Source organism: Ranitomeya variabilis, chromosome 2 (assembly GCF_051348905.1).
Source record: "Ranitomeya variabilis isolate aRanVar5 chromosome 2, aRanVar5.hap1, whole genome shotgun sequence".
Taxonomy (NCBI): Eukaryota; Metazoa; Chordata; class Amphibia; order Anura; family Dendrobatidae; genus Ranitomeya; species Ranitomeya variabilis.
Window position 1 is genome coordinate 578358117 of NC_135233.1, and position 15545 is coordinate 578373661.

The 15545-nt window shown below is 42.2% G+C and overlaps 1 protein-coding gene across 1 annotated transcript; it reads left to right on the forward strand.

Annotated features, from left to right (window-relative positions):
- Window positions 1-1681: 1681 nt before the first annotated feature.
- Window positions 1682-9236, forward strand: LOC143807117 (carbohydrate sulfotransferase 6-like). Its single transcript, XM_077288337.1, has 2 exons — window positions 1682-1819; window positions 4270-9236. Exon 2 carries the CDS (start codon window positions 4289-4291, stop codon window positions 5447-5449), a length of 1161 nt encoding a protein of 386 aa, XP_077144452.1. The 5' UTR covers window positions 1682-1819; window positions 4270-4288; the 3' UTR covers window positions 5450-9236.
- The last annotated feature ends 6309 nt before the right edge of the window (window positions 9237-15545 follow it).

Below are 15545 nucleotides of genomic sequence, written 5' to 3' on the forward strand. Positions count from 1 at the left end.
CATAGAATAGGTATATATATATAAATTCCCAGGCTCGAGTTCATATGAGGACATCCAGCAGAGGGCGCATCACCGCGACTCAAGGTAACTACAGGACATTCCCCTGCACTCCATTCATTCCCCGTATTTTTACAACCACAAGCACAGCTGCTTTAGCAGAGCTCCTGGGTGTAAAATGATTTAACCCCTTCAGATGGATTTACATCGGGGACGTGACCTGAACGACGGAAGGTATGGGATATTGTTGTTTTTTTATTTTTCCTTTTTTACAGAACGAGGGTCTTCAGTTGGATTAAGAGAATAATAAAATATTACAACACCTTGTGTCTTTATTTCATAAAAGTACTTTGTAATAATGTGTGTGTGTGTTTTATTAACCATTTCGTACTATTGAATTAATAATGGATAGGTGTCATAATTGACGCCTCTCCAATATTAATCTGGCTTAATGTCACCTTACAATAGCAAGGTGACATTAACCCTTCATTACCCCATATCCCACCGCTACACGGGAGTGGGAAGAGAGTGGCCAAGTGCCAGAATAGGCGCATCTTCCAGATGTGCCTTTTCTGGGGTGGCTGGGGGCAGATGTTTTTAGCCAGGGGGGGCCAATAACCATGGTCCCACTCTAGGCTATTAATATCTGCCCTCAGTCACTGGCTTTACCACTCTGGCGGAGAAAATTGCGCGGGAGCCCACGCCAATGTTTTCCGCGATTTAACCCTTTAATTTAATAGCTAGAGGGCCCAAATTTTGCACATACACATTACTAACATTAGTAGTGTGGAATATGCAAAAAAAAAAGGGATATGAGATGGTTTACTGTATGTAAACCATGTCTCATATCCTGTCGGGTTTGTGAAGGAGAAAGAAAAAGCCGGCAATTGAATTACCGGCTTATATGCTATCTAGCGCTGAATTAAATATAAATAAATATATATATATATATATATATATATATATATATATATATATATATATATGTGTGTGTGTGTGTGTGTCTCAATGACATATATATATATATATATATATATATATATATATATATATATATATATACTGTGTATATATATATATATATATATATATATATATATATATATACACTGTATATATGTTTTAACGAACATTTGAGCACATAAATCCATTAGATGTCGGTTTTGCAATCCTGCGAGAAAATATCGCAGTACGGATGCCATACGGATTACATACGGAGGATGCCATGCGCAAAATACGCTGCCACACCCTGCCTACGGATGACATACGGACCACTATTTTGGGAACATTTCTGCGTATTACAGCCGTAAAAAACGGACCGTATTTTCATACGCTGAGTGTGACGCCGGCCTAAGGGTAGCAGTAGCTCGGGTCCGCACACAATGCTGCGAATGTATAACACAGTGGATTGTACTGCATAAATGCCTCAATCTTATCTGCTCAAGGCAGATTTTGTAGCAAAACTGCAGAAAATGAATGCCATAACCTACACCTGTTGCATTCCACCACAGATTTGCTTTGCTAATGGTGACATCAGCAATGATCTCAAGTCAAAAATAATAATAAAATGGTATGGATTTCCGCAACATGTACCGTAGATATGACTAATAGAACCGTATCTACAGTACATAGTGTGCATGCAACATAACTCTTAATACCAATATATGGACAGCCTCGGAGCATTTGCTTTAAATAATACATTCCAGAAACCCTGTTTTTCAGGAAACCATTGTGACTGTTGATCTTCAGCTCCCTAATTTGGATTTCAGACCTTACAGTGGTGTCTCCTGTACCTGACTTACCCTCATCTCTGCCGCTCCAGGTAATAGAAATCTTCATTTATTCAACCACTATATTATTAATATAGGAATAGAGCTTGTAATATTAAGAGTATTCTGGTGGGAAGAAGATATCACCATCTACAGGAGCTCCATAGTTGTAGATCGGTTGGGTCTGAGCATTCTTGGACTGGCCCATGGGAGAACAGGAGAATCCTCCGGTGGGCTCCCTCTTATATGAGCAGTGCTTGGCACAATATACTTGTATCCCTTTGCACAGCAAAGGCAGCATCTTATTCATTACCAATCTACCCTGTTCATTGTTATATACATTTGTGATTGAGGAAATTGTCACATTTGCATGTAGCTGAAAAGTGGGGTCCTGGAGTTGGTTACTGGTGGATCCTTGGATGCTGAGTCCCACAGCGATCTCCCGAAAGGGGCACTTTTATCCTTTTAAGAATGTAACAGCAGGTCATAGGATTAAATGCCCCAAATGGGGACAGTGATAATTTCTGCAGAATATCATGGCCTTTTATAAGTAAAATAGTAAACTGTATAGGGACAGATTGATTGTATCAATAGGTCGGTCCCCATATGTTTTGTACTGGTCTTCTTTATTATTCCCTATGGGACTAAAGGAGAAAGTCAACTATGGTGCACGGCAGTCCCATAGAGATTGAATTCAGCGGTGGTAGAGCATACGCAGTGTCGCACCATTCTAACAGGAATAAAAGGGTTGTATCCTGGTGACCGATGCTGGTCCTATTCTTCGGACCCTCACTGATCTTGATCCAGAAGTTATCACCTATCACGTGAGTAAGTGATAACATCTTCCAATTGGAATACCCTTTTAACTGATGGAACAAGTTTGAAGGGGGCCTAAGCCCCCCATACACTTCAGAAAGCTCTTAGCTAAATGATGGTCCAGTAAAACGTTTGGCTATATCTCCCAACATTTCAGCACACAGAAGCACTCGTTCTGCCAAGCGCTTCTGTGTTTTCTATGACAAAGCCGCTGCCAGACTCCTCTGGCAGTGGCTCATCTTGCCTAGAGGAAAATAATCTGCAGTTCTAAATTGGACATACCAGATCCTTCTGTCTCTCAACATTACCTGTATGGGGAGAGTCTACATTACAGTATTAGCCAAACTTGTCGATATTGGGTGGTCCAGCTGACATTAGCCTAATTATATTTAATGGAGTTCTCTAATCTGGACAATCCATTTTTAGCGCTCCCTTGTACTGTATGTGGTAATTAGCAAATTTTAGTAGGTTTGGCTTTTCTAACATATGGTGATCAGCTGATATCACTCAAGAATCTCCATGTGGTCGCTTATTTCCCCATCAAAAAAATGTTCTATTCCTCCTCTCTACATTTGTGATTGAACAGAGTAGCATGGTTGCACATGCAGACAGCCACTTCCACTTAGGGTGCAGTCAGATATATAACATGGACGACGATCGTCGCAATGCATGGACTGGCTAGCAGCTCTCCTGACCCAAGCGAGACAGCTACATAGAAATACATGCTGTCACGCTCAGGTCAGGAGAGCTGCCGGCCAGTCCGAGCATTACGGTCAGATGTAGCTGAGTCCAGTGCTTCGCTAGTTCCATCAGTCCAATAGACAGTAATTGTAAGGGCACCGCTCATGTCAGTCATGCAAAACCATTCAATATGGGCCCCAGAGAGGAGGAATTGGGAGCCCGTGAGCCCAACAGTGGCCGCTATACATGCGATGAAAACACAAGAATTATATATTGTGCATGGTACAAGGGCACCTTGTTGCAGATTTTAAGATCAGGCCCCGGAGCTCCAAATTATACCTTTGTTGATAAAGCAACATGATTTGCAGTTACAATTGAGTCTCTACGTCTTGTCTACCCAAATACATGAAGGACCACCTCCGTCAGTCTGTTTATTTTAGTAGCTCCTAAAGCCCCCCATGCACATTAGTCTACTGTCAGCCAAACCCATCAATGTTGCCGGGATTGGACAACAGTCTAATGTGTATGGGGGCCCCCAACAGGTGATGTTGGAAGACTGGAGATGATAAGGATCCAGCTTGTCCGATTTTGGCTCTTGGAGGGATAAGTCTGACGGTGGCTCTCTCATGGAGAACACAGGAAAGTTGGGGGTGATAGCTGCTGGATGAAGCATAATTTGGCTGACATATCTAAAGTGCATGGGGGACTGTAGGAGCCAAAATTATGTTAATTATGGCAGTAGCTTATCTAGAAGGAGGATAAAAGGATGTGGCGTTTTAATTTTGACTACCTGATCCATCTCTCTCTATGTCATCTGTTGCCTCAATACACATTTTGTGGTTGGCCGATCGCACCTATGTTGGTAGGTTTGTCCTACTTTAATACGTATGGGGGCTATTTATAAGGCATTCTAAAAGGAACATCTAAAGGTAAAGTGATACTAATGCATGGTCTGACGGTCGTGCATGGAAACTTGATTGATCAATATTATTTTTTTGTTCTACAGGAATCAAAGATCTAAAACAATGAGAAGATCCCTTGTGTTATTTTGCATCATTGCCACATTGATTGCCCTCCAAACAATTCACCCTTTTCTCAAGTATCTGAGGACCAAATTTATTGCCACAAGCTCAGAACAAAGGCCAAATAAAAATCATCTCATCATTCTTTCCACCTGGAGGTCTGGATCATCTCTGGTGGGTCAGTTCTTCAATCAACATCCAGATGTCTTTTATTTGAAAGAGCCATCTTGGCACGTATGGAAAACCATGCATCAAAATGATGCACACACTCTTCATATGTCAGTAAGGGATTTGGTTCGATCAGTCTTTATGTGTGACATGTCTGTATTTGATGTCTACATACAAAACAAAAGGAACCTGTCAAACCTGTTTCATTGGGAGGTTAGCAGAGCGCTCTGTTCTCCTCCCGCATGTAGCTTCTTCTCCCGTACAGATATTGTGGACGAAGCTGCTTGTAAGAAGACTTGCGGCCAATGCCCATTTCAAAAAGTTGAAGACACCTGCATTACCTACAGTCATATTGTTCTACAAGAGTTTCGAATATTCGATTTGTCCGTACTTTATCCACTTTTAAATGATCCATCCATGAACCTAAAAATCCTACATGTTGTGCGTGATCCTCGAGCCATTGCCAGATCTCGGAAGGAGCTAAAGGTTGATCTGACCTTTGACAATAGCATTGTACTCAAATCCGAGAAGTCCCCAACTAATGACTTGAAAGTGTTGAAAAAAATCTGTGAAAGTCAAGTTCAAATATACAAGACGAGCAATTTTGCCGCACTACCGTTTCCTCAAGAACGATACATGTTCCTTAGGTATGAAGATCTTGTCAGAGAACCTCTCAAAATGGTCAGAGAGATATATTCATTTGCTAATCTTGAACTACCTAAAAACCTAGAGCCTTGGATTGATAAAATGACTCGTGGACCAGAGCAAAACGCGAGGAAACTTTACATTATTAACCCAAGGAATGGTCCGTACATGGCTCGAGCTTGGAGGACTGTGCTATCCCTTAAGATGATAAAGGAAGTACAAGCTGTATGTAAAGAAGCCATGGAAATTTTCAAATACCAAACTGTAGACTCAGAAAAGGAATTGAGAAATTTGACCGTGGATATTGTGCTACCAAGACGTAGAGATGATTTCATGTGGGATATTAAATAGGGGATGGTGCCATGCCCTTCTAGAATCAACAATTGCAACTGGAGCTTACAATACTTTCACTTCTCCACTGACCAAGTAATCAGAAGGTTCTACTAATTTGTTAAATAATGCCCCCTAATGTTTTCAAAATTTGGCTAGATGGTTTTCAAAACATCTTGATTTACACATGAAATCAACCAAGTAAACAGCTAATACCACTGATGGAAAAGTGCCCTACTAGAAGAGTGCCCAATCGGAAAAGTGGTCTGTCAAAAGAGTGCGCCATTAGAAGACTGTCCCGTGAGAAGAGTGCCCCAACAGAAGAGTACCCTATCAGAAGAATGTCCTATGAGAAGCGTATCCCATCGGAAGAGTGCTCCATCAGAAGAGTGTCCTATGAAAAGAGTGCCCTGTCAAAAAAGTGCCCAATCACAAAATTGCCCTGTCAAAAGAGTGCGCCATTAGAAGTGTGTCCTGTGAGAAGAGTGCCTCATCAGAAGAGTGCCCTGTTGGAAGAGTGCCCTATCAGGACAGTGCCCTGTCGTAAGAGTGTCCCATCAGAAGAGTGCACTGTAGGCAGAGTACCCTGTCAGAAGTGTGCCACATCAAACAAGACCTATAAGAAGGGTGCCCCATCAGAAGAGTGCCTTGTTGGCAGAGTACTCTCTCAGAAGTGTGCCCCATCAAACAAGGCCTATAAGATGGGTGCCCCATCAGAAGAGTGCCTTGTTGGCAGAGTACCCTCTCAGAAGTGTGCCCCATCAAACAAGACCTATAAAAAGAATGCCCCATCAGAAGAGTGCCCTGGCAGGACACACATTCATTGTCTATGGGACTGGTGGAGATAACCAAGCACTCTGCTTTAACCATAAATCACAAAAACAATGAACAAAGTGATGGCAGAGATCCATTCATTGGTGGCATTTATCAGCCCAGTTCCTGGGATTAGTAGGGTTCCCAGTAGTCAGACCACAACCAATTCACAAATTATCCCCTATCTTTTTAATGGTTGGACTAAAGGCCCCGTCACACTTAGCGACGCTGCAGCGATACAGACAACGATGCCGATCGCTGCAGCGTCGCTGTTTAGTCGCTGTGTGGTCGCTGGGGAGCTGTCACACAGACAGCTCTCCAGCGACCAACGATGCCGAAGTCCCCTGGTAACCAGGGTAAACATCGGGTTGCTAAGCGCAGGGCCGCCCTTAGTAACCCGATGTTTACCCTGGTTACCAGTGTAAAATGTAAAAAAACAAACAGTACATACTCACCTTCGCGTCCCCCGGCGTCCGCTTCCTGCACTGACTGAGCGCCGGCCCTAACAGCAGAGCGGTGACGTCACCGCTGTGCTGTGCTTTCACTTTACGGCCGGCAGTCAGTCAGTGCGGGAAGCAGACGGCAAGGGACCTGACGGACACCGGAATGTGAGTATGTAGTGTTTGGTTTTTTTTACATTTACGATGGTAACCAGGGTAAACATCGGGTTACTAAGCCCGGACCTGCGCTTAGTAACCCGATGTTTACCCTGGTTACCAGTGAAGACATCGCTGAATCCGTGTCACACACACCGATTCAGCGATGTCAGCGGGACCTCAACGATCAAAAATAGGTCCAGGCCATTCTGACACGACCAGCGATCTCACAGCAGGAGCCTGGTCGCTGGTACGTGTCAAACATAGCGAGATCGCTACTGAGGTCGCTGTTGCGTCACAAAACTTGTGACTCAGCAGCGATCTCGCTAGCGACCTCGCTTAGTGTGACGGGGGCTTAACTCTCTAAGACCTTGGAGTGCTCCCACCTCTTTATTTTTTCTTATCTTCCAACATATTAAAATGTAAAATAGTACAACCATCCACCATGTAAAATGTTAAAGGGCAAGTAAAAATTCTGTCCTTTTGCAAATGAAATCAATTTTAAAGATGGGTATTCCAGTCTACAAATATTATCTACTGGATATGTGCTTATTGTTAGATCAGTCAGAGTTCTCTACTAGCTGCAAGCCTGTGACCAGAAGTAATTGAATGGAGTAGACCCAGATATGTGCATTTAATTTAAAAAAACAGCTCCAAAGGTGAACCATTCTTTAACCCCTTTTTTCTCCCTTCTTCCCAGAACCATAACTTTTTTAGTTTTCGGTCAATATGGCCATTGCTTTTGGTGGGATGAGTTGTACTTTTGAATGATACCATTGGTTTTAACATATCGTGTACTGAAAAACGGGAAAAAAAATTCCAAGTGCGGTGAAATTGCAGAAAAAGTGCAATCCACAGTTGTTTTTTACAATGTTCACTAAATGCTAAAACTGACCTGCCATTATGGTTCTCCAGGTCATTATGAATTCATAGACATCAAACATGTCTAAGTCTTTTTTTTTATCTAAGTGGTGAAAAAAATGTCAAAGTTTGTTAAAAAAAATTTGCGCCATTTTCCGATGCCCATAGCGTCTCCATTTTTCGTGATCTTGAGTTGGGTGAGGGCTTATTTTTTTGTACGTTTTTAATGATACCATTTTGGTGCAGATACGTTCTTTTGATCGCACCTTATTGCATTTCAATGCGTTTTCACTTTAATTCTCGTTACACCGTTTAGTGATCGGGTTAATTCTGTTTTTATATTGATAGATCGGGTGATTCTGAAAGTGGCGATACCAAATATGTCTATATTTGATTTTGTTTTATTTTTAATAGGGAGAAAGGGGGGTGATTTGAACTTTTATTTTTTTTTATTTTTTTCAATATTTGTACAAACTTTTTTATTACTTTTGGCATACTTCAATAGTCTCCATGGGAGACTAGAAGCTGCAGTTTTCTGAAAGGCTCTGCTACATACAGGCGATGATCAGATCACCTGTATGTAGCAGAATTGCTCACTTGCTATGAGCACCGACCACCGGGCGGTGCTCATAGCAATCCGGCAGTGACAACCATAGAGGTCTGCTGGAGACCTATGGTTCTCATGCCAACCCCTCGGCATCCCACGGTCATGTGACACGGGCACAGATGGGTGGGATTTCCGACACGCTTGCCGGAAGCACGTGATTGAAAGCGGTATTTAACTAGTTAATAGTCGCGGGTGGATCGTGATTCCACCCACGGCTGTTAGAGGTATATGTCAGCTGTTTAAAACAGCTGACTTGTGCCGTAATCTATGTGGGCTCAACGCCAGAGCCCACATCAAAGAGAGGGAGTCCAACATTGGCATATTATTACACCCGATGTCAGAAAGGGGTTGACTGAACACGTATATTTTATCTAGTCCGCCATTTTAGATTTATTGTTCCATTTTCATTAGTCCCTGTAATAATTAATGTACCCAAACCTTCCTGCATAGTATCACCACAGAGCCTGGGTTCCCATCCCTTCTACACCTCAAGCTTACTTTCCATCTTTGAGCCTGCCACAGAAGAAGAATTGACCAGGCTCCTCACTTCTTCTTGCCCTGCAACCTGCTCCAGTGACCCTATCCCCTCACATCTCCTCCAGTCCCTTTACCCAGCTGTCACTTCCTACCTAACTAAAATGTTTAACGGCTCTCTTTCATCTGGTATCTTTTCATCTTCATTCAAATACGCTGTCAAAACCCTTATTTATTATAATGATTGCCGGATCATATATAACAGAACATCCTACCTATTGCGTCCCCCCTATTTCCTTATAGATTGTAAGCTTGTGAGCAAGACCCTCACTCCTCCTGTAACTGGTGAAATATGTGTTACTTTTTTTGATGTCTTTATTGTATGTAGATGTCCCCACTTAATTGTAAAGTGCTGTGGAATATGTTGGTGCTATAGAATAAAATTATTATTATAGCATGGCTGTATACCCTTCCCAACTCATTTTCTGATGGCACATAGTCCAGAATCAGAGATTTTGATATGTCCAGTGTAATCTAGGAAGACATTACCAGGCTTAAATACATCTTCCATAAATATCTACGTTTTACCTGGTGTAAATGCTGCTGTTCTCCTGAATCCGGCGCTGTTTTTCTTTTGTTCCTGTGCCTCTCCATTCCTGAGATATGGCGTCCTATTCACTATATATATAAATCTGGTCTTTTTATCAAATTGGGTGTGGTCAACAAGAACACGCCCACAGAGAGGAGCTGAGGACCACTCCCACTTAGACTAAATTTAAATACAGGGAAGAAGGGGCCATATATCAGTAACGGAGAGGTGCAAGAACAAAGGATAAATATCGCCGATTTCAGGAGAACCGCGGCATCTACACGAGGTAAAAAAATAAATACAGAATTATGAAAAGTGACATGTCCTCTAAATTGTCACTGGAGAGAGAAACATTGTAAACTTACTGTATAATATGGCAATTAGATAAAACTATTTCACATAGAATAGATGGAGACACAAACGCTGATTCCAAAGATCTGTCATTTACTGGGCTGCTTGCTGTAGTTTTGATATAATCAAAGATTTATCAGCAGGAGATTATCATTAGAGGACTAGTCATGTAGACAAACATATTCATGAGCTCAGTATAACATCGACCCCAACATTGATTGGCAGCTTTCTGTGTAAACTGTGCATAGGCAGAAAGCTGCCAATCAGGGTTGTGGGCAGGGTTATACCGAGCTCTGCATTCTGAGTTATGAGTGATGTCATGATTAAGGGAGCTTAGTCTCCAGAAACGCGTTGAGATTCTTACCCATATGGTTTGTGCTGAAGTTTCTATCCTCCATGTTTAAGTTTGTGAATAAAGAAAACTTTTTTTCACGGATGAAGCTGGATATTCTCTTCTCTTGGATTCTGAGTTCTGCTTGGTCTGCAGCAGAGAAAACTGTGATTTTATCAAAATGAAATCAAACAGCCCAGTAAATGACACATTGTTGGAATCAGGGTCTGCTCTCCTACATCATGCTGCTCTCAGGTGGGCTATGAAAAATCGGGAGGCAGATTCCCTATAATAATCAAAAAAATCAATGCATTGCAACTAGTTCTGCTGAAGGGAATAGGGCTGAGTGCCATACCACACTCAGCTTGTGTGGTGCTGTTTTTAGAGACAAGATCTGTTGTTTTCTAATTCTGTACGACCCCTGTATTATATGGACAAGAGACATCCCTTAGTTACTGTACATGTGCACTTACATTATATGGGCAAAAGTATTGGAACTCCTCCACATCACACCTACAGGAGCTTTTATGACCTCCCTTTTACACCCATAGACATTAATATGGAGCTGGTTCTCCCTTTGCAGCTATAACAGCTTCCACAAAGTTTGACTGTTGCAAAGAACTTGGTGTCCCATGCATTGTGACAGCTTGGGGCCCCTGTGCAAGAAATGTGACTGGGCCCCCCTCGTTCTATGGTGACAAAGCTACATATATGTAGCCACACATATATACCGTATATCTTACATACAGTAGTCTCCTTCATTATGTATATTGTCGTCCCTTATCACACAGTGCCCTCTCTTGTTATATACAGCTCCGCCCCTATATATCGGACTATTTAGAGGGGTTTTTTATTACATACCGTCCTCTCTTGTTAGAGATATAATGTAATGGCAGCTGATGGAGCATGGGAAAGCTTTGTTTCTAATGGAGAAGCTGATGGACTGGTCTTTTGGTCACCGGCTGCTCCATCAGCGTCATTTTATATCTAAGAAGAGAGGACTATGTAATAAAAGAGGGCGCTGTGAATAACAAAAATAACAAGAATACACTATGTAAGGGATGGCGCTAGTTATAACAGCAGAGGAAGCTATCTGATAATAAGGGATGGCACTACGTAATAAGGGACGGTGTTATACATAATAAAAGGGGAAGCTATATACTAAGGGCCTGTGCAATACATAAGTGAGTACACTATATTCTAAGGGACTATGCTATACATAATAAGTGAGTAAATTGTATACTAAGGGACTGAGCTATACATAATAAGTGAGTACACTGTATACTAAGGGACTATGCTATATGTAATAAGGCTACATTCCTGTATCTCTGCGCAGTGTCGGTGTGCTGCACGCTTTTACAGATGCATTGAGCATGGGGTATTCTGATCCTGAAAATCGGATCAGAGCAGAATATTCTCTGATCCTCACGGATGTCATTTTCAGATCCGGGATTTTCAAGTCAAACCGATAAAAAAATCAGACACAAATGTGAGAATGTGGCCTAAGAGATTGTACAGATAACATAATCACTCCACGTCACACAGTGCATACACAGAATAATATCTACATCCAGGCTCTTACTGCTGACATCTCGTCTGATTAGAGCCACTTTCTCCTGTTTCTTCTCCATCTGGTCAGACCTTCATGTCGACATCTCCCACCCACGACTCGTCTTGTCAGGATGATCGTCACAGCCATGAAAATAACAAGGCCACATACATTGGATACATACATGTGTCTCCCCCGCACTGCGCCCCTGAATACAGATATGTACCCCACCATTAAAACACTATTAGCCAGGTGAGTGCTGAATGCTGACACCATCAAGATGCGCGCTCCTGTGTCAGACAGAAAGCGCCGGGCAGGAAGCTGAGGACAGGCACTGGCTGCATCGGCGGTATGTCCGCCTCTGCACTGAACACCCTACAGCACACTGGGACTGGGACACCCCTTCTCTGTAAAGTGCCAGAGCACAAATGGACAGCAGCTCGGTCACGACTATCGCTCTCGGCCACTTTACAATCAGCTACTGCCTGGTCACATTAATACACAGGGAAATGAGTAATCACCTTATACAATGCCTGGAGAAGGGACTTTTTACTGTTTGCTGACAGATTACCATATCTGGAAAAAGTGAATGGAATACAAAGAAGCAGGATTATCTTTACCAACAACTTACTGACAACAACCATTTGAAGGCAAGTCCTCCCAAAAGTATCACAAGCCGCGGATCCAGCGCTATCATGGTACGTCCAAGTCAATGGTTTCCATTTTCCAACACTAACATAGATATTTTTTTTTTTTTAAATAAAGGTGACTACAATATTAAAATTCTTTAATGACTGCCACCATTGGAGTTTTTTCTTTCGCAGGGAATCACAGAATTGTATTTTAAATGCTATGGACACCTTTGACATGGAAAAGATTATTTTTACATATGTTCGTTTCAGTCTATAAACTTTTTTCTGTCATTCATTTTCATGTGCAATTTGCCGTCTAAACTCTGAAACCCATTTTCAGATTTTTCTATTACGGGAGCTTCCCTGCCTGTAATACATGCTGGATGTGAGGTCCGTGTCTATCCAGGGAATGTCTCTCCTCATTTGCTTTTATGTATCAGCACAGCTCTAATAATACACTCTGCTTTCCCCTATAGCCGGTTTTCTCTGCTGTCCATAAAACTATAGATGCTTTCTCCTCTCTCTACTACAGATCTGTGTATAACAGCCTCAGGCTCCCTCCAGCTTTACCTGAAGGCAGCTGCAGACGACTGTGTATTGTCTCATCAGAGAGATTCGGGACAATTGTGCAAATCCCACTCTGATCAGAGGATGATCCAATTCTCTCAGATGAGAAGATGGAGAAAAAATTGGGGTAAAAGAGGCAAAAAAAATTCCACAACAGTTCCAAAGTCGACACATTATTTTTTATATAACATTATTTTGCTTTTTTTTTTGCGGGACAATTTGTACTTTTGAATGACACTATTGTGTATGGGAAAATGGGAAATTGTGAAAAAACAAAACAAAACAGCAATTCTAATTGTTTTTTTGGGAATTGTTTTTCTAGTGTACATTTTTTGGTAAAAAAATGACCTCGCAATGTGATTCTTTTCATCGATACGATTGCGGCGATTCCCAACATGTCCAACGTTTTTATTATTTTAGTGGTGAAAAATATTTGAAAACGTTTTTGGGTTGTGTCACCATTTTACGAAACCCGTAATGTTTTTAGTTTTCGGTCGATGGAGCTGTGTGACGGCTTATTTTTCGCGGCAAGGAGATGGAGATTTTAGTGATACCATTTCGGGATAGATATGATGTTTTGATCAATTGTTAGAACATTTTTTGTGTAACTGCAGAGACCAGAAAAACTGTAAAATAGCAAAATTGTATTTTTGATTTTTTTTGTGTGTTTACCAATTGGGGTAATTCTTTTGCAGCCCGGCCATGTCATTACACTTTCTCCTAATTGTACCCGGCATTGTCCTCTGTTCTCGCTCCGCTCCCTCTTCTCCATTTATTTCTGTTCATTCCCTTTCAGTTTCGCTTTCCAGAAAATGCTTCCACAGAGAGGTAAGACTGCGCTGCTTGTCATGTATGATGGGTCCCTATGGGCGCTGCACTGTATATGGGGAAATCATGAGATATTAACCCTTACAGGTCGTCAGACCCTCTTTCCCCCTAAAGCAGCACTGTGTGACTGTCGCCTCCTATCCATTCCCCTCCTGGAGGATCTGTACATTTTGCAGCCCTCATGGCTCCGTCACTGTCTCATAGCAGATTTATAGAGAATGCTGCCATATAAAACTATAAAGGGAAACTCTACCAGAGCGTGTGAATTTGGGAGTAAAAATCTACACGAACTTCTGAAAAACATTATCTCGAGTTACACAATTCTTTTTTTTATACGTAGGTGTCTAAAGTTAATGCATTAATGGCATCTGCACCCCTGAGAATCGCACCTATCACAAGAATGGGGTCTTCATCAGAAAGGGAAGAACTCTTTAGGCATTATGACAATGCATTTAAGAAAAAAAAAAAGCTTATTTTTTTGTAACATTTGTAACCATTTTTTTGCGATAGGAAAATAATAAATACAATACACACCTATTATTTTTTTCATGACATTTCTTACACTTTACAGTCACCAAACCCAGACTCCTCCATCATATAGAGAAGTGTGATCCATCACTGCACAGAACATGTTTCCTCCAGTGGTGGCAGCTTTACACCACTCCATCCGACGCTCAGCATTGTGCCTGGTGGTGTACGGCTGCATGAAGCTCCTGGTGGTGGCGCAGTGTTTGTGCCGATGTTAATACCAGAGGAGGTCTGGACTCTGTAACTATGGTGTCAGCAGAATATTGGTGACTTTTCTGCTCCTCAGCACTCAGTGACCCCACCCTGTAACATTACGGGGTCTCCACTTTGTGGCTGAGTTGCTGCGGTTCCTTCAGCTTCTCAATAATATCACTCACAGGTGATGGGGGAAGAAACGTCCTGAACAGACTTGTTACACCCGTGAGTCCTATTACAGGATCAGTGAGCTCTTTACTGTTGGTGCTGGGTCTCCTGGCGGTCATGTAACATTGCTACCGCTGCAACCTATCAGCAGCCACTGATGGGCTGCAGCCTTCACAGTTCCCTCAGATATAAGAGTGAAGGCTACAGCCGAACAGCAGCTACTAATTGGCTGCAGCGATCACGTGGTATAACATTGTTACATGACTGCGGGGAGACACAGCACCGACATTGCTAGAACAGTATCAGTCCTTGAAGTGTGTATGGGTCTTTTTATCTGGGGCACTTTGGCATCTAAGACAACATTGTCCAGTGGTGCATAATCCCTTTAACATTTTGCGAATTACCGCAATCGATCTTTTAATTGCTCACGTCATGCAATCAATGTCTAGTAGATGCCCTCAATGATATCCCAGGGTTCTTCCTCCTTCGCGTTCCCCTCATTATGGCCATGACTCCCAGGAGCTGAAAATGCAAACCCATGTGTCTATTCAAGAAGCAAAAATGTGATTTAAAGGGAAACGGTCATCAATATTTACACCCAAACCATGTACATGTCTGTGTAGACCTTTAAAAGACAAGGCAGTCAATCCATTTATGACCCCAAAACTGCTCCAAGAGTGAGAAATCTCACTTTGAACTTCAGCCTGTAAGTGCATTGCGGCATGATGACGATGCACTTACAGCTTCTCAGCCTCACGCTATATTTCCAAACTAGTAGCACCGTTGCCTGTTTGTTTATGGGCGGCACGGTGGCGCAGTGGTTAGCACTACAGCCTTGCAGCGCTGGAGTCCTGGGTTCAAACCCCACTAAGGACAACATCTGCAAAGAGTTTGTATGTTCTCTCTGTGTTTGCGTGGGTTTCCTCCGGGCACTCCGGTTTCCTCCCACATTCCAAAGACATACTGATAGGGAATTTAGATTGTGAGCCCCATCGGGGACAGTGATGATAATGTGTGGAATCTGTAAA